This window comes from Ostrea edulis, chromosome 3, assembly GCF_947568905.1.
Source record: "Ostrea edulis chromosome 3, xbOstEdul1.1, whole genome shotgun sequence".
NCBI lineage: Eukaryota > Metazoa > Mollusca > Bivalvia > Ostreida > Ostreidae > Ostrea > Ostrea edulis.
The window spans coordinates 31797467-31817679 of NC_079166.1; the positions used below are offsets into that span (position 1 = coordinate 31797467).

Sequence of the window (20213 nt, forward strand, 5' to 3'; positions counted from 1 at the left end):
CGATCAATTGTGTATCTTTTCGTTTTTGTTTGTTTGTTTTTTTGTAGAGGATTAATAAATATTTTTATGAAACACGAATTAATATCAAAGTTAGAATATTTATCCTTATGTTCATTGAAATCATAGTGTTTAAAACATTTTTGCCTTCAAGAATATGAGGTAATTATGTAATTAAGAGATATATTTACTAAAATAGATTCGAATGCTTACCTCATTTTGAGAAATTCATGATCATTTAAAGAGTGTTAGGGCACCAATGGTACAATCGTTGAAGTTGCATATCACATTCAATAAGGAACGGAACCAACCAACTGTATATCCGCAAAAAAAAAAACCCACTCGTCGACGGTCTTTAGAGAACCATGTTAAGTATTTCACCCCTTGATAATACAAAAAAAAACTAACTTTTGATAAAGGTATCAAAGAATCAATACATCACAGTTACCCAGCTGTAAAGGAAACCTACACAGGTATGTTTAGTCTTATCAGTTGCCATTTGAATGCATAGACAGGGCGAGGCTCCGACGGGTGAGGATACCCCAATGTTCCGGATAAGGGCACGTCGGTAGCTAATTGTGTAAGGTAACAGCACACACATACTTCATGTACTATGTGATTAATTATTATTAGTATTGGCAAGAGGAATGATGGGATTGAATTTGATATTTAGTATTGTCCTCTCGTAGGATTTCATTTGTACAGACAAAATGTGCTCCTCCCTCGTGTACTGTCCTTATATAGAATTCCATTTGTGTAGGCAATATGTGCATTTGATAAATTGAAAATATTGATATCAGTTGAGATATCATGAAAATAAGTGGTACTTGATGTATCTCATTCATACAGTTGTGTGTGACGATGACGGGATATTACATAAAAACAAGAACATCAAAACAAACAAACAAAACAAAACAAACAACTTTGTGATTAATTTCTTTCTGCATTCGATGTAACATTTGACGATCTAGACGTAAAACCAGTAAATAACCATTCTGTAATGAGCCATTTTGTAATAAAAGCTGTCACACCGCCAGACAGAAATTTCATTTCGTTAAATTCCTTCACACCATAGTTAAAAACTATTTGAATCATTTTAAAAGTCCAAAGTAAATCATATAAGAAAGCAATGGACAAAACAAGGATTAACTCATTTATGTATATATTGTATGCATATTCCATGTACTCTATAACTTGTAATTGTAATTTCACTACATGTATTTTTCTAGTCAGTCTCAAAGCGGGGTCACACTTTACCTGACACCTATGCACATGTTTCAGTAGGTATTGTTTATTCAGGTGATCCTCCTTAATGGTTTGTTATACATTTTACTTAACAATTTACCTTATGTCATTCAATAAATGACATATTCGACAAAACTGCATTACAATGTTTGGTTATTTGTTACTACTTGGACGGTTTCTTCTCATAGGAGGCAAACATGTCTTGAAGAACATATGTACATTTTCATGGCCAAAAAGTTGAAAACTTTGCAATGCAACAAACCAAAGACTTACTGGAAAATACGATACAATTCTAATGATAAAAGTAAAGCGAATGGGCACATACATGCAAGAGTATCTTAAAATGGCGAAATAGATAGAAACGAAATTCTTCAGTTTATATCGAAGACTATTCTAGTTCAATTAAACAATCTGAAATGTTGAAATCTTAGCAGCTATTTCAAAGTTGACAAATAACAAATCTCCAGGGCCCAATCTTATATAAAGGAATTGTTTAGGAAGTTGTTAATGAGTATTTTAAGTGAGAGATTGAATAATTTTGCAAAAGATGTGAGACTTAAGAAAGGTACCCAGACAGTTTCAAAAAACGATTTAGCACTGCAGATGATATATGTGTTCTTTTTCAGAAAATTTGCAATTCATAATAACAATGATACTGATGATAATAATAATAATAAAACTATGTTGTGCATTTATAGACTTCATACAGGCATTTGATACTGTTTCAAGACATGGTTATGAATAAAAGCTTCGAGATATGATATAGATTGTAAATGTTGAAAAAATATGTACAATAGTATAAAATCTAAATAGAAAGAGACCAAAGAACACCAGACTTCTTCATGTCAGATGTAGGCGTTAAACAAGGTGATTATTTATCTCTATTTCTTTTCTCCTTGTATCTTGATTATCTGAAGGATTCTGTGCTAAGAAATAACACAACAGGCTTAAGCAGGAAAAACACGTTAATATCCCAGGCAATGGGTCGCATGAATATAACTTACGGTACCTATACTGGATTCCTAAAGTTCATAATACCCTTAACAACAAAGATACATTGCTGGATTAAGTAAATGTTACATCAAGCCCCTGTCCTCACGAAAATATTAAAAACTGTGAAGTAGAAACTTAAATCGTACTGTGCAACTACATATGCCAGAAGTGATGTAAATCAAGTGTAGATCGTAAACAATTCTAAAGAACTTTTAGTAAACTTGAAATCGAAAAACTGTTCTCAAATCAACACCAATGTGTATGGATTCTCAACACTTTACACGACCATTCTTTACGATCAATTAAAAACTATACTTTTTTTTTTTTACATCAAAGAGAATTGCATATTCAACGAAAATGGAAAATGGAAATATTCATATCTAGTGATCAGTCATCCAAAAAATTACTTTGTTAAACACCACTCCGAATCCACGCACAAATACTCTGAAGTTGAAATAAAAATATGCTAGAGTTCCTCGTTGACAATATCTTCCTGGTCTTTGTTGATCAGGTCTTCCAACAGTCTGTTGGAATTCCCATGGGCACGAATTGTTCTCCTTTGTTAGCTGACCTGTTTTAATATTCATATGAAGCAGAATATATTTTTAAAAATTCTGAGTGAGAAGAAAATCTCTTCCTGGGGCCTTCAATTTGACATTTAAATATATTGACGTCGTTTTATCTAGTAACAATGATAACTTTTATTCATATATCTCTGTGAGCCCGAAATAAAAGACACCCCAAAGTCGTTCATTTCAGCTTCATACTTAAACACTTTCTTGAAAATAGATATTAACAGCCAACTATTCAGATTCCTGGATTTGAACACAATGCACTTCTTTTCCATATGGATGCAATGATAATGTAGCCCAAGTTGTAAGTACACCTGATGAATGTAGAAAAAGTAGGAAATCTTACAAGTCCATATGTGAATAATATGAATAGGATTGAGCGTTTTCGTAATTCTCAAAGACCTAAGCATCCGTTCAAAGTTTCAGGTCGGGTATTTGAAAAAAACCCAAAACAAGTTCATCATTGGATTCTTCACAAACAGAATACAGACTGGAATATGTGATGACGGCTGTCGTCAATCACATAATCTTTAAATGTTGCGGGGGAAAATTCTTCTGAATCGCATCGTCAATTCTTTAAAATTGAAATTTGTTAGCAAAGGGACATCATATCGGAAGTAACATTAACAAGTTTAGAAGTCCATCATATTTCAAAATATACATACTCTATTTACTGCAAAGGTACTTTTACTTGTACTGTTGCATCCAAACTTATTTATTATAAACAAACTACACAGTGCCTAAATCTTTCTTCGACGAAATATCGTGCATGTTCTTGTTATTTCAAATATGCAAGGTGAAGATAACGAACAGTGACCAATCTCATAAATCCTACAAGCAATACAAAATAGATAGTTGGGCAAACACGGACCCCTGGACACATCAGATGTGGGATCAGGTGCCTAGGAGGAGTAAGCATCCCCTGTTGACCGGTCACACCCGCCGTGAGCCCCATATCCTGATCAGGTAAACGGAGTTATCCGCAGTCAAATCAGTGTGCCAAGAACGGCTTAACAATCGGTATGAAACACGTCAGACAGCATTTGACCCAATGCGAGGTTGTATTGACGAACTAGATCGTTATAACGACCATAGAATTTGCGAAATGCTGACTTCAATCGAGACTGTTGAAATCCCTGTACCATCAACTTGTTTGTCAGTAGCTTACCTCGATTTAAAAACTGACTATACCCAGAACAAGCTCTTGCATATCGAATCAGTTGAGATATATAAACACCATATGCAGGTGATAATGGAATATTGCTACATAAATGTGGGAAGTTGACGATGGGGAAGCTGAAATCATCCCGTTTGCCATACAGTTGAGTTGTCAGTTTGCCGTTAATGTCTACTTTCAATAAAATATCTAAGTATGAAGCAGAGGTGGACGACTCTGTGGTGTCCTTTATTTCGAGCTCACAGGGATATATCAAATCGACATATGAATGAAAGCTATCATTGTTAATAGACAAAACGTCATCGATATATCTAAATGTCGAATTGAAGGTCACAGCGAGAGATTTTTTCTTCTCACGTAGAAGTTTTTGAATAAATTCTGCTTCATATGAATATAAAAACAGGTCAGCTAACAAAGGAGCACAATTCGTGCCCATGGGAATTCCAACAGACTGTTGGAAGACCTGATCACCAAAGACCACGAAGATATTGTCAATGAGGAACTCTAGCATATTTTTTATTTCAACTTCAGAGTACTTGTGCGTGGAATCAGAGTGGTGTTTAACAAAGTAAGTTTTTGAATGACTGATCACTAGATATGAATATATAATACCTGCTGGATGTGTTATTTATGGTGATGTAGAGAAAAACAGTCACTTTTGAGACGTCTGAAATTCGGGGTGCACCGCCTTTCGAAATCACCCATTCTAAGAAGTCCACAATTCAGGTAGTCCTTATACTGAAAAAAAGTAGGACACACACGGACCATATGACACACCAGAGGTGGGATCATGCACCTAGGAGAAGTATGCATTCTCTGTCGACCGGTCACACCTGCCTATATCTTGATCAGGTAAACGGAATAATCCGTAGTCAAAATCAGTAGGTAAAGGACAGCCTAACAATCGGATGAAACACGTCTGACAGCATTTAACCAATCAATGACAGGTTTTATTAGCAAGATATATCGTTCTAACGACCAAAATAGTTGTGAAATGCTGACTTTCAACAAAACCTTTGAAACCCCTGTAACAGCTGTTCAATAAAACGTCGATGTTTCTAAATGTCGAGTTACAGGTCACAGCAAGAGATTATTTTATTCTCGTGTAGAAGCATTTGAATAAATTTTGTCTCGTAAGAATATATTAACACGTCAGCTAATAAGGGAGCAGAATTCGTGCCAATGGATATTCAATCAAATTGATATTTCAAATTACTTAAAGTTCTTTAGCTATTTTTAGTTGAAACATTCTATTTACATCACTGTGGACTCTTAAAATTTCTAAAGCAGCTTATTTTTCCATACCGTAATCAACAAAATCAAAACGTACGACTTTTCAACATTTTATACCACCATTCATAACGATGAATCAAATATAAGGCTTTTTGAAATCATAGACAGCTGATTCTGAAAGAAAAGAACTTAGAAATATTCTAATGTTTTGATCAGTCATGCGAAAAATTATTTTAGTCACCATAATGATTCCCCTTACACGCACAGGAACTCTCAAGTTGATATTAAAACAAGAATTACGTGTTAATGTTTGCCTACTTTTAATTTTGTATTATGAGATTCGTCGCTGTTATCTTCACCTTTTCATGTATCCATTTTATACTACACCAGAGAAATTGATAAGGATAAGGAGTAGAGGATGTGTTCAACGATATTTTGAAATTAAAAACTTTCAAAACTACTCAATTAAGTCAAAAATGCAGTTTTATTGGATAGTAATTTGAAAAAAAAATTAAAGCCCCTGCTGGAATGGAACGCGCAGTCAACACGTTGAGTTACTCAGCTAGGTAATTAAATCTAGACAGAATAGGCAATTATTGCTGATATATATTTGCATTCATGTTTTAAAAGACAGTCGGCCATTATAGCGATGTAGTTTACCGCTTTAAGAAAACTCAAGTTTATTCATATGTCACTTCCATATATCCCAGTTAAATCGAAATAAAGACACCGCGGAGTCTGCCATACCTGCTTTATATTTGGATATTACATTGACCATAGATGTTAACAGCAACTAACAACAAACTTTTCTACAAACGTATGACTTCATCTTTTCAGTCGTGAGCCTTCCCATATTCATGCAAGATGAAGATAACGAACAGTGATCAATCTCATAACTCGTATAAGCAATACAAAATAGATAGTTGGCCAAACACGGACCCCTGGACACGCCAGAGGTGGGATCAGGTGCCTAGGAGGAGTAAGCATCCCCTGTTCATGTAAAACTTATACGGTACCAATTTTGATGCACCAGATGCGCATTCCGAGAAAAAATGTCTCTTCAGTGATGCTCAACCGACATGTTTAAAATCCAAAATAACAATGAAGTTTTAGAGCTAAAAAAGTGGAGTCAAATTCGTCTATGGATAAGAGCTATGTGTGAGGGAGATAATCCTTAATTTTGAAATGAATTTCTAAATTTTATCTACATCCGTATTTTCAAGCTAGCAACGATGTACTTAGCTACTGGGTTGTAGAGACCCCCGGGGACTAACAGTCCACCAGTAGAGACCTCGACCCAGGTGTTATAATGTAAAACTTATATTTCATGTTGAAATATTTCTTTATCAAATGCATATCTTTCAAGTGATTCGGTACGCGACAGGATGTTCTGCGCCTGATGAATTTTTAAACCGGGAAAGGCAAACTATCAATTAAATTGACAACCTGCATATGGTGTATATATATCTCAACTGATTCGAGCAAGAGCTTGTTTTGCATATGATCAGTTTTTAAATCATGGCAGGCTACTGAAAAACAAGTTGATAGTACAGAGGTTTCGACAGTCTCGTTTAAACTCAGCATTTCGCATTATATAGTCTTTATAACGATCTAGCTTGCCAATACAACCTATCATTGGGTCGAATGCTGTCTGATGTGTTTCATACCGATTATTAGGCCGTTGTTGGCACACTGATTTTGACTACGGATAACTCCGCTTACCTGATCGATAGAGATCACGGCGGGTGTTACTGGTCAACAGAGGGTGCTTACTCCTCCTAGGCACCTGATCCCGCATTGGGTATATATGTATCCAGGGGTCCGTGTTGACCCAACTCTCTATTTTGTATTGATCACAGGAGTTAGGATATTAATCATTTTTCGTCATCTTAACCTTTCATTTTGCATGTTTTAATAGTTTCGTCTAAAGTCAGCACTCCGCTTATTCTTTGGTCGATTTGACGATCAAATTTACAAATACAACTTGTCATTGGCTTAAATGCTGTCTGACGTGTTTTATACCAATTGTTGGGCCGTTCTTTACACATTGATTTTGACTCCAGGTTACTCCGTTTACCAGATCAAGATATAGGGATCACGGTCAATCGGAAATGCTTACTCCTAGGCACATAATCTCTCCTCTGGTATGCTTAGGAGTCAGCGTTTGTCCTTCGCCTAATTTTCTATACTTGATGGGATAGATCACTGTGCATTCACTTGATCGTGTATTTCATTCATTCAGTTTCCGTTTGAAATGTCATTTTATTACATTAACATTGGTTAATGATTTAATTCTCTTTCTGCATTTCGTTGTGTCATGTCTTTTAGGTCACAGAACGTTATAAACATTGCAAGGTTATAGTGTCCTCTCATGTGTAACGATGCATAATGTTTTTGCACAAACCTCTCCGCGCTGAAAGACAATAGAGTAACACAATGATACAAATTTGTGAGTTTATTTATCAAATTCATGTAATATGTGAAAACAATTTCTCATGATTTCGAGAAAGTCAACCTAAATTTTAAAGATACTATCTTGCAATATCGTGATATATTATCTAGATTTCGAGAGCTTTACTAGTAATTTCTTTAAAAAATTACTAAACGATTTCCAAATATTTTCTCATAGCTTTGGGGTAAATGACTCGTGATTTTAAGATATTGTAATAACAATATGATTACGAGCAGAATTGTTTTTTTCTTGACACTTGTTGACAATTGCATGATAATATATAATCATAGTTGTGATTGTTTTCTATATGTCCATGGTAAAATCAAGAAACTAACAACTCTTATTACCAATTGTCATAGTTGATAATTGAAAGTATTTTATAAAATATTTGAGAAATGGATTCATTTAGGAACATGTTAGCTTTCCTCTACACCATATTTTCCTCCTCTGAATCGGTTATAGTTCTTTTTCTGCACAAACGTGAATTTCCTCCAAGTTAAATGAGACCACAAAAACTGAAGTCCAATGTCACAGCAGATGTGGCACGATAAAGACCATCCCTGTTCAAAAACCGTAAGCGCCAAGCATAGACCTAATTTTACAGCGCTTCAACGGCAATGGTGACGTCTCCATATGAGTGAAAAATTCTCCAGCGGGACGTTAAACGATATACAACCAAACAACCATCCTCTGACTAAGTGTCTTTTGTGCGAAAAATCATATAAATCACATGATTGTAGAATATCTACAGATACAGTAGAGCACACGTAAGCTAAAACGATAGAAAAAAATCCATAATAACTCAAAAACATCTTGCTAAACAAGCGGATAAAAATGATCAATGAAAGGTGAATCAAGCACATTAACGGTGAATATAATGAATATGATATCTGTGTTGTTCGCTTTAAGCATAACAATAAGGACATTCATTTAGTTTTAAAACATATCTTAGTATGCGATCAAAACTCAAATTTGTTTTATAAAAACTAGATAAAAAGATAAAAAAAAAAAAGAAGATAATAATTCAGAATGACATATTAAAGAAGAAAAACGTAGCTGTCACTTTATCTTCTTGATGGTATGTTGAAAAAGTTATCCCAAAGATGTTATTTTAAGCTTTTTGATTTGTGCTGCGCTCATAAAATTTTGAAACACAAGTTTCATTTCATGATTCAACATATGTGATTGTGCTCAGAACATTTCTACTTACACATATACCATGTTGTCAAACCATGAATGTACAATTAGATCACATTGCTAAACGTTTGTATACACATAATCCATATCGTTGTTAGAATATCTATATACACAAATATCAAATTGTTGTTACAGTAGAATATTTCAATACATACAATAATTTGTTATTGTTTAGAGCATCAATAATCAAAGATGCATTTACAAATAACATGCTGTGTATTTTTTTGGTAACAATACATCTAAGATTCATGCAAAAAAAAAACCAATATATTTGACCTAAGAAATCTATATGTATTACTGTATACAGGGAAATATTCACCCCCGTTTTATTTTGCCCCCCCCCCCCCCCCCTCCCCCATGTCAGTGCGTGAATTTAAGACTGGGTGAAACTGTCTTCTCTCTTATTTCTCTGTTAACGCAAACGCCAATTTTAAACGGGGCGAAACCGTCTCCATGTATAAATAGGCGAATATAATAGGGGATAAATAACCCTGTATGCAATATTCAGCTTTGACTTTTTACAAAACTATTGACAATACAATAAAAATGTATATATTTCAATACTATATTACTCAAAATAGGCAATTGAAAAAGAATCTAATACGTATTATGTGAATTTTATATTAGAATTAGATTTACTCCAATTGTGTTAGAACATCTTTCCTGACTTTGAGAAAAGTGAACTACCGTAGAAATTTTAATATATGAGCAATTGAAAGAAAAATAATGATAACGCTAACATATGCCCATCATGTCACCAATAAATTAGGTTTTGCATTTATACATAGAGTATTATATGTAAACTAACCTTTCTAAAAATAAAAACTAACAAATAGTCCCAGAAGGTTAATAATATTTTGATAGTGAGGGTTGATATTTTGATAGTGAGAATTAGAGTTTGGTAGATATGTTTATTTTCGTGTTTGTTGTAAATATATTTGATGTCCTGTATAACAAAAAGGAAAGAAAAAAAAAACAAATAGAACATTTGAAATATGTGTTTGTCAGCTAGAGGACTGGGTTGACATGAAATTGAGTAAATCTGTGATATAAATCATTTGATTTGTTAGTTTTCGTGACTGAAATCTTCAAGCAAACGATCACTTCTTTTTATCAATTTGCTTCTCAATAGGGTCCTGTCAAGTTGATCAGGTGTCAATCAGCTTCATTCCAATTACACATGATCCTGTTGCCTTACATAGTCTGAAGTATCTATACAGGCTTTTATCACATTACAAAGAGCTCGTTACAAAATGCACACATACATAAAAAAACAATAACAGAGAAACATACACGTCATCATAGAGCTATATACATTGTCACAGGGCATGAAATCAATTCTGTATGAAGTACTGTTGACTTATTTATGGTATAAATCAATTACAACAGCGCGCAATCGCATACTGCCATAAATAACAGATTACATATACATTTATTGGATACATATCTATGATTACATATCCCCCATCTTATACATGTTCAAATACGATTGCTTTCAAAGTAGATATGCTCACTAAGAAAATATAATACACAATAACGGTATATTTACAATAATATATTCAGATAATAGGTATATACAACTGTTCTGATATTGAATGATATTTTCCCTCAAAAGTTGGAGCACTTGAGAAATAAGTGATTTCAAATTGTTTGATCCACTATGGATTTTATTCCTTCGTGGAAAGCATCCCAGTCCACGGTGGTCCCTGTGTCGTTTTCACATTGCTGCAAGGCATCCCAAAGAGATCCAATCGTTGCCCCTTGTCCGGTTTTGCGTTTCCACTTTAACAAGATGTGGTATATCTGTTCACGGACTGAGTTCGGTGACTCCATTTTGATGATTTCGATATCATTTTCAGAGAGAGAAAGGTATAGCGCCTGTATGTAAATGTCCTTTCCAAACACTTTGATGAACTTTGGTAAGTCTCTCTCTTCTAGAACAGTGCATGCACCTGCTATAAAATATATTGAATGAGACTCTGAGGAAATTAAGATATCATGTCAGATACCATGCAATCTATAATAACTTGATGGTACAGGGGTTTCAACAGTCTCTATTGAAGTCAGCATTTCGCAAATTATATGGTCGTTATAACGATCTAGTTCGCCAATACAACCTATCATTGGGTCAAATGCTGTCTGACTTGTTTCATACCGATTGTTAAGCCGTTCTTGGCACACTGATTTTGACTGCGGATAACTCCGTTTACCTGATCAGGATATATTGCTCACGTTGGGTGGGACAGATTAACAGGTGATGCTTACTACTCGTAGACATCTGATCGCACCTCTGGTGTATCCAGGTGTCCGTGTTTGCCCAACTCTCTATTTGGTATTTTGATCATTGTTCATTATCTTCGTATTTCATTGTATAATATCAATTTATATTTTGTATTTCACTTGATCCAAACATGATACTTATATTACAAAACAGCAAATATAAATCTGACACTTTCACAATAAAGCAATAGTTTTTTCTCTCTTGTCTTACCTGTATTTCTTTCTGACACAGGTAACACATCCTGTGGAAATATAAACACGTAATTGGATTCAAGGTAACTTTTTTCCATTAGTTGAATCTTACTTGAAATTCCGTTCAAATTCAGGCTATCAGATAGCATCTGTAAACTTGATTTAATTCAGTAATATTTCTGATTGTGAAAGTTCTAACAAGAAGAGGCGTTTACCCTTATCCAATATGAAAGAAGTCCTCGTTCATTGATGCGATGTTCTGTCATCAGCCCGTGCCTTGGACATGGTATTTCACCTTTTCCATAAATATCGGTCTCTTTTAAAAAGCAGTCATTGTGTCCGACAAATACCTCCTGCTTTGAGCATTGGTATCCTACGATAAACATTACGGTTTTGTGAAAATTCTTAGTGAGTTTCTCTAACAGCATATCGACAGTGTCACGAACCTGGAGTACAACTTCTTTCTCGATCGGTTTATTTTGAGGTTGCAAAATCTGGAGCTGTATTGATGATCTGGTAACGGCCAGAGCAAGGATATGTTCTTTATACCTAAAACAAGCCACATTTTTGTACAAGCATAGTCCTTTGTTTTCCAGAACAGCCCATTCCTCATTTTCCAAGCACGCAACAATTAGACGAAAATAATAGAAATAAGGCAAGAAATCGAATTTGTAGACAAGTACAGAAGTTTTACATCTCAGAGTTTCAAAGTAGGATCCTTCCTCTGCCCCAAAAGTACGCTTGTTCATGCTTGGTATGTAGTGAGAAAACCGCCCCAAAGCAATAAGACCAAGCCGCTGCATGTACTGGAGAAGACTGCTCTTATCCAGGTTCCAATTCCAAGGATTTCTACTGAAGTGCGGCATGTTCATTGGGTAAAAATCAATGAACAATGGATGAATGTCATCATCAGTTTTACTCAGTAATTTGGATAAAAGCCTATCCTGAAGATGACCGGATTCAAAAAACTCTCTCCAGTCATGTTCATTCTCTACAACATCACTTACGTGATTTGGATCAGTGATCACATTTTTAAAGGAATCAACGAACCACTGAATATCGATGATAACAGTTTCATTGAGAGGTTTCTCTTGGAAGTACAGCACAACACCCATATCATGGTACAATTTCAACACATCCTCTATTTGTGAATCCTTCCCTTTCTTTCCGTCAAAACAAATCGGGGTCAATTCTGAAACTGACATCATTTTCTGTCCCTTTCTTCTCTGTTCTCTAAGGAGAACCTCACACAACGCCCAATCTGTAGGGATGGTTTCCCTCCAACGATCATGTTTTGTAATAGAAACCATGCATTTTTCTAATTCAATAATTGTATCCACACATTGGTCAGTGTCTGTTTCTAAGCCCAGAATAAAACATCTTCTTCTGTCTAAGTGTGTTGTGAGGTCCTTGTTGAATTCTAGATGTTTCAATACTTTGTTAAACAGGGTGTCGGTTGTCTGAAGAAAACAGGATGCTGTATCAGTTTACGTGTTTGATATATATAAAATGTATTTGCTATATTTGTTTAAGATGAAAATGAAAAAGGTATGCTTTGCTTTTGTGCGTAAGAGAATCCTTGAAAGAATCAGAGTATTGTACTTACGTATATTTGTATATCAAACATTTTTTAATTTTTTTCCCTGAATTAATATTTCATGAAATCTTATAAGTCACTTTAAGTTATAAGTACGTTTAAACTTCCCGTGGTTTTATACCTGTCCAGTAGTTTTGTCGAGATGAGTTCCCACTATGATGACCGGGGTATCATTATCACAGTATGTGTGAATAGACTTCATCCAAAACAAGACGTATTCTAGAAATAAAAGAATTTAGCAATGGTTGATTGATTGTATATTGTTTATCGTTCCTTTAGAGAATTGTTCACTCATATACAGACGTTACAATTGCCGGTAAAGGCTGCAAAATTTAGGCCTATGCTTGGCACTTATGGCCTTTGAGCAGGGAGGTATTTTTATTGTGGCACACCTCCAAGGGAACTCAGTTTCCGCGGTTTCATCCGAAGGACCGCCCAATTTAGTCGCCTCTTACGACAAGAACGGGATAATGAGGATCTATTATAACCCCGATCTGCACGAGAAAATTTAGCAATGCAAGACTATTTTAATATTTGAAATGACAAAATATATTCTCCCATGAAATAACCAATATCAGATGGATACCGCCTAGAACACATACAAATTGCTTTGTTTACTAAGAAGCAAGAGATATCAACTTTCTCTTCACGTCTTGCTTATATCGAAATATAATTTGGACGTTATGAATAAGCAAACAAAGTCATGTAAAACCTGCATAGAACAGCTCACATTGAAATACTTATCACCCTTTACACATTGATTAACTTTATGTAACCTTATGTCAAATTAGTAGTTCACATCACATTTTCAATATTTGTATTCAACAAATTGCTTCTGGTATGTCGGATGCATGATGTATATGACAATTCTGGAAAAATGAAAAAAAAATCGACAGAATATCAAAGTATATATATCTATAGAGTTTTGTGGGTCACATCGCTCACCCGAGCAATTACATTTTATCATGCAAAACCAATCCCAACTAGTTCTAATTGTACCATCCAATTCCAAGTATTGCCATATCTAGGGGTCTCTGTGTGAATGACTCTGTATCTGCACTACATCATGACTCCATATTGATTACACAATTTGGATTTTTGTGGTTCTTGAGAAGAACCCCCAGTCTATAATACATGTAGAAAGCCTTTTTGTATTCTGATGAGGCAGAATTTAATCAAAAGCTTCTACATGGGAAAACTATCTTGTTGTGGTTTTCAACTTTACAAATAAATATATCGACAACGTTTTATCTAGCAATGAAACTCATTTTATTTCATATGTCCATTCAATATATTCCAGTAAACTCAAAATAAAAGACCCCAAAGTGTTTTCCACATCCACTTCATATTTGGATATTTCACTGAACAAAAGTGCTAACGGCAAACTAAAAACTAAACTTAAAAAAAAAGAGCTTTCCATATTTATGTAGTGATATTCCATTATCCATATGGTTTTATGTCAATCGACTGATTCGATACGCAAGAACATGCAAAACTGTTGAAGTCATCTCATTTGTGATATAGGTGTGTCCCCAGCTTGCTGACGACATCCATGTCCAATAAAATATAAAAAAGCAGATCGAATCTTGCTTAATTTACTAACACAACAAAACATTGCGTCGAATTAAACAATAAATACTTTCTTTGTTGTTCCATCGGGTGATGGAGGTAGCGTACACGGGTTATGTAATTTTTTCTGTAATGATTACTACCTTCATCACCCGATGAAACAACAGAAAAAGACATTTCATTGTTTATATTTATATGCATTGTTTTAGAATATAAACTAGATTTAAGAAATAAAATATAATGTGGTTGTCGTATTCGTTGTACGTTCTATGAAGTGGATATGGAAAACACTTTGGGGTCTTTTATTTCGAGTTTACTGGAATATATTAAATGGACATATGAAATAAAGTGAGTTCCATTGATAGATAAAACATTGTCGATATATTTATTTGTCGAGTTGAAAACCACGACATATAGAAGGCTGTTCCAGCCAACACACCCTTTGACCTTGATGACGCTCCATATTTAGTAAAGATTAAATATACAGATGATACTAAATTCCGAATCGAACTAGTTTGCAACATACATGCATTCATTGTCGCAGTTGAAAGCAATGCAAATTTCAATAGAAATATAAAAGAAAAGATTCAGTGAATGTAAATATTGCTGTATGATGTGTTTCATACGAATAGTTAGGTCATTCTTTGCATACTTATTTTGACTGGATACTCCATTTACCTGATCAAGATATGAGGCTGGTAATGGGTGTGACCGGTGAACAATGGATACTTATTCCTCTTAGGCTACTGTATCATGCTCTGCTATGTCTAGGGGTATGCGTTTACGTTTATTTAATTTCCTATTCCATTTAAATGAATAGGTGAAGATAACGAACAGTGGTCAATCTCACAACCCCTATAAGCAATACAAAATAGAGAATTGGGATACCACGGACCCCTGCACATACAAGAGGTGGGATCAGGTGTCCAGAAAGAGCAGGCACCCCCTGTCAAATCGGTCGTGATCCTTATATATTGAGTTATCCGTAATCAAACTCGGTGTGCCAAGAACGGTCCAATATTCGGTATGAAACATGTGAGGCAGCATTAGACCCAGTGATAGGATGTATTGGTGAACTAGTTCGTTATAATGACCATAGATTTTGCGATATACTGACTTTAAACGAGATTGTTGAAACTCCTGCACCATCAACTTGTTTATCAGTAGTCTGCCTCGATTTAAAACGTGACCATCAGCAGAACAAGCTCTTGCGTAATGAGTCAGTTCAGAGATATAAACAGGATGATTTCAGCATCTCCATCGTCAACTTCCCATATTTATGTAGCAATATTCCATGATCACCTGCATATGATGTTTATATATCTTAATTGGTTCCATACGCAAGAGTTTGTTCTGCGCATGGTCAGTTTTTAAATCGAGGCAAGCTACTGACAAACAAGATGATAGTACAGGGTTCGAACATACTCGTTTAAAGTCAGCATTTCGCAAATTATATGGTCGTTATAACGATCTAGTTACCAATTCAACTTATCATCGGCTCTAGTGCTGTCTGACGAATTTCATACCAATTGTTAGATCGTTCGTGGCACACTGATTTTCACTCCGTTTACCTGATCAAGATATAGAGCTCACTGCGGATGACCAGTCGACAGGGGATGCTTACTCCTCATAGGCGCCTTATCCCACCTCTGATGTGTCCAGAGGTCCGTGTTTGCCCAACTATCTATTTTGTATTGCTGATGGGATTTATGGGATTGATCACTGTTTCTTATTTTCACCTTTCATGCAGGTGATAATGGAATATTGCTACATAAATAAGGAAAGTTGACGATGGAGAAGCTGAAATCATCCAGTTTGTCATATAGTTGCGTTGTCAGTTTGCCGTTAATATCTACTTTCAATAAGATATCTAAGTATGAAGCAGAAGTGAGCGACTCTGTGGAATCTTTTATTTCGAGTTCACTGGGATATATCAAATCGACATATGAATGAATTTATAGGGATATAAAAACAGGGTAGTTAACAAAGGGGCACAATTTCTGCCCATGGTAATTCCAACAGACTGTCGGAAGATCTAATCACCGACGACCACGAAGATATTGGCAATGAGGCACTCTAGCATATTCTTTAATTCAACTTCAGAGTACTTGTACGTGGAATCAGAGTAGTGTTTAACAAAGTAGTTTTTGGATGACTGATCACTAGTTATGAATATTTGCGTTTTCCATATTTGTTGAAGAAGCAATTGTCTATGATGTCAAAAAGTCTATTCTTTAATTTATCGTGAGGAATGGTCGTGTAAAGTGTTGAAAAGTAATATATTTGATGTTGTTGATTTGAGAAAAGTTTTGCGATTTCAAGTTTACTTAACGTTCTTTAGAATAAATAACAATCCACATTTGATTTTCACCACTTCTGGTATATGTAGTCGCATAGTACATTTGAAGTTTCTCCCATTGACTGGGATATTTAATGTGTCTAAAACTGAAGCATGGTTTTAAAGAAATTCATCTTTTGAAAGGGCAGTTGGAGTATTATTAACAATATTTTTTTCCCATTCTTAATACCCCTATGTCGGTTCGATATATCCCTGTAAACTCGAGATTAAACGAACACTACGGAGTCCTCCACATCTACCTCGTACTTACATATTTTATTGAAAATAAATATTAACAGGAAATCAACAACTCAAATGTATGACACAAGGGATGATTTCAGCTTCTCCATCCTCAATTTCCCATATTTATATAGCAATAATATTCCATTATCACTTGCACATGGTGTTTATACAGTTGTATCTCTCAACTGATTCGATCCGCCAGAGGTTTCAACAATCTCGTTTAAAGTCAGCATTTCGCAAATTTTATGATTGTTATAATGATATAGTTTGCTACTACAACCTATATTTGGGTCAACGTATTTCTGACATGTTATAACGATCTAGTTCGTTAATACAACCTCGCATTGGGTCAAATGCTGTCTGACGTGTTTCATACCGATGGTTAAGCCGTTCTTGGCACACTGATTTGACTGCGGATAACTCCGTTTACCTGATCAGGATATGGAGCTCACGGCGGGTGTGACCGGTCAACAGGGGATGCTTACTCCTCCTAGGCACCTGATCCCACCTCTGGTGTGTCCAGGGGTCCGTGTTTGCCCAACTATCTATTTTGTATTGCTTGTAGGAGTTATGAAATTGATCACTGTTCGTTATCTTCACCTTGCATGTTTCATACCGATTGTTTGGTCGTTCTTGGCACAGTGACTTTGATTGCGGATTACTCTGTTTACCTGACCAAGTTATATGACTCACGGTGGGTGTGACCAGACGACAGGGGATGGATATAAACAAACACACGTTGACTGATCTCCTACCAAGATTTTGATTTTTCTGAAACCGTGAAGTTCAATTTCATTAAAAATCACAAAATTGTTTAGATGATAAGAATGTAATACCCCCATACGTCCAGTCCATAAACACTGTTCCTTGTTGTTCACACACCCTAGGGTCAACTATTTCACTGAAAGGTTTGGACATGTCTATCACCAGGAGATAAAAGGCCCTTCTACTCAGATACACCTGATGGCAGGCGTAATAGGCGCACTGGCCTGCAAAGTCTACAATGCTTAGTAGTTTTTTCCCTTCCTTCTTCGTTTCCTCTTGTAGAGCTTTGAAATAAAGAAACAAATATAATTTAAACATTGTTTTACGTAACAATGGATTTCCATATCTAAAAAGGACAGTCAATAACCCTCTCTTTAGAATGCTATCTTTTCGTAAAATAACAATGGGACCTATATTTGTTATGTTCTTAGCATTATCTTAAATTTGGTACTTTGCCAGAGGTTAATATACCAAGTGATGCAGTTAGCACTTTGCTAAAATATATCAACTTTCATATTACCAACGTCTTCATATAGTCACAATGATATTATGTGTTATAAATTATAAAAATCCTGTATCTCTAACGCCCTCATATATTTTAGGGTAAATTCGATTAAGCGCCACGAGTTACATGGGTAAATACAATGTCTAATTATTAGCGCTAGTGTTGAACTAAAGTTACACAAATATATTCCGAATTTAAGCAGGAATGACAAGTTTTTCCAAAAATGGTGACGTGTTAAGAAGAGACATAGTGTAAAGATAGTTTTGATTATATTTTGTATCAAAGATAGACAGAATCAATAAAAACTCTGCAAACATATGATTTTGACACATGATTCTGAAATTTCTTCATTTCAATTTTAAAATGGAACTGGTTTTAATTGGGAACTTCAAACACCACTGTTGAAATAATGAAATCACCATCTATTATAATACAACTGTAACGAATTGTTGATAATTGTCTATTTCAATTTGCAATTGTAAATGATCCTATGACAATTAGATTGATTATGTATTTGTTTAACGTCCCACCCGAGCATTTTTCACTCATATGGAGACGTCACCATTGCCGGTGAAGGGCTGCAAAATTTAGGCCTATGATCGGTTATCATGGCCTTTAAGCAGGGAGTGATCTTTATCGTGCCACACCTGCTGTGACACGGGACCTCGGTTTTTGCGGTCTCATCCGATGGAACACCACATTTAGTCGCCTCTTACGACAAGCAAGAGGTACTGAGGACCTATTCCAACCCAGATCCCCACGGGAATGACTAGACGACATAAATCAATTGACTATGATAACACAACATGTAGTGAATTTTTAAAGTTTCTCTCGGAGTTCTTTCGTTTCCATTCCGAATAATCTTATGCATAGATCACTGCCCAGTTCGTAAACATGCTACATAGGTATTCATAAGCGGATCAGAACCTCTGGTAAAAATGAAATAACCAAGATATCTACTCATGTCTGTGTGGAGGGTCCGGGTTTGTTTTATTATCTTTTCATTCGCAGGCACTTGTAACAGCACCGTGCTGAACAATTGCGTACTTTTGATTGGCTGAGAAACGTTTTGATAAATTACATTAATAAAGTTTTGGTTTAAGGTTATTTAAATTAAAAAAAAATAGAAACATAGCACACATTTTCTTCCCGTAAATTCCAGCTGATATTTTCTTAACGGAGCTGTATGTACATGATATTATTCAATACAATATTTAAATGGTGAAAGTAAATTTTCAACACAATAATGATAAAATCTGCATTCTGTGTAGCGCTGATACAAATTATTTGGTGGCATGAAACGGAAAATCGAGCAGTTGAGCCATTTTTTGCTGTTTTCGGGGATAAGGAGTAATGGATCAAACCATGACATTCATGCATATAAATCATCGCAGATGAGAACAGTAGTAAATACATTTTCATCGCATATTCCCTGGAAGTGTAGATGACCGATGTTGTATAGTAGCCTTTCCCCATAGTAGATCCCCCCGGAAAAATGGCTATATTATAGTAGCCTTTCCCCTATATAACGTAGATCTTCCCCAATAGCAGGGTTACCCCCTCACATTTTTTGCTTTGATTTTAGAAAACAGACTATAGAAAGGCAGTCGGGCTTTGTACAACAAATATTGATATTACAGACATCTGAGTATTGAAAAGTGTATGTTGTCGATAGTTTGAATGTAGATACATGTACATGTATTTTCATAGAGACAAATTCTAGAGATATGCTTCACAGTATTACAGAGAAAGTATAAAACATACGAAATTATAAAAAACAAAGAAACCAATTTTGATAAAAATTCATCCCATACTACAAATGTATAAGCAAACACACTTACACCCACCCACCCAGAGA

General features: G+C 35.2%; 3 protein-coding genes across 4 annotated transcripts in view; 1 reads left to right on the forward strand and 2 right to left on the reverse strand.

Moving 5' to 3' along the window:
• LOC125676856 (uncharacterized) overlaps nt 1-426 on the reverse strand; it is a 35229-nt gene extending 34803 nt beyond the window's left edge. The window contains exon 1 of the mRNA XM_056160465.1: nt 211-426. The gene's annotated coding sequence lies outside the window, so the exon portion shown is untranslated. The remainder of the gene's footprint in view (nt 1-210) is intronic.
• Nucleotides 1-20213, forward strand: part of LOC125677887 (uncharacterized) — a 534764-nt gene that overhangs the window by 426698 nt on the left and 87853 nt on the right. The gene's annotated exons all lie outside the window — the stretch shown is intronic.
• LOC125676855 (uncharacterized) overlaps nt 7658-20213 on the reverse strand; it is an 87671-nt gene continuing 75115 nt past the window's right edge. The window contains exons 11-15 of one of the 2 annotated variants that reach the window (XM_056160458.1): nt 17922-18134; nt 13057-13154; nt 11554-12798; nt 11358-11388; nt 7658-10821 (exon numbers count right to left, since the gene is read on the reverse strand). In XM_056160458.1, the coding sequence (XP_056016433.1) occupies nt 10508-10821; nt 11358-11388; nt 11554-12798; nt 13057-13154; nt 17922-18134 (1901 nt within the window). In that variant the 3' untranslated portion in view covers nt 7658-10507. The remainder of the gene's footprint in view (nt 10822-11357; nt 11389-11553; nt 12799-13056; nt 13155-17921; nt 18135-20213) is intronic. The other variant, XM_056160459.1, reaches the window with a different exon arrangement.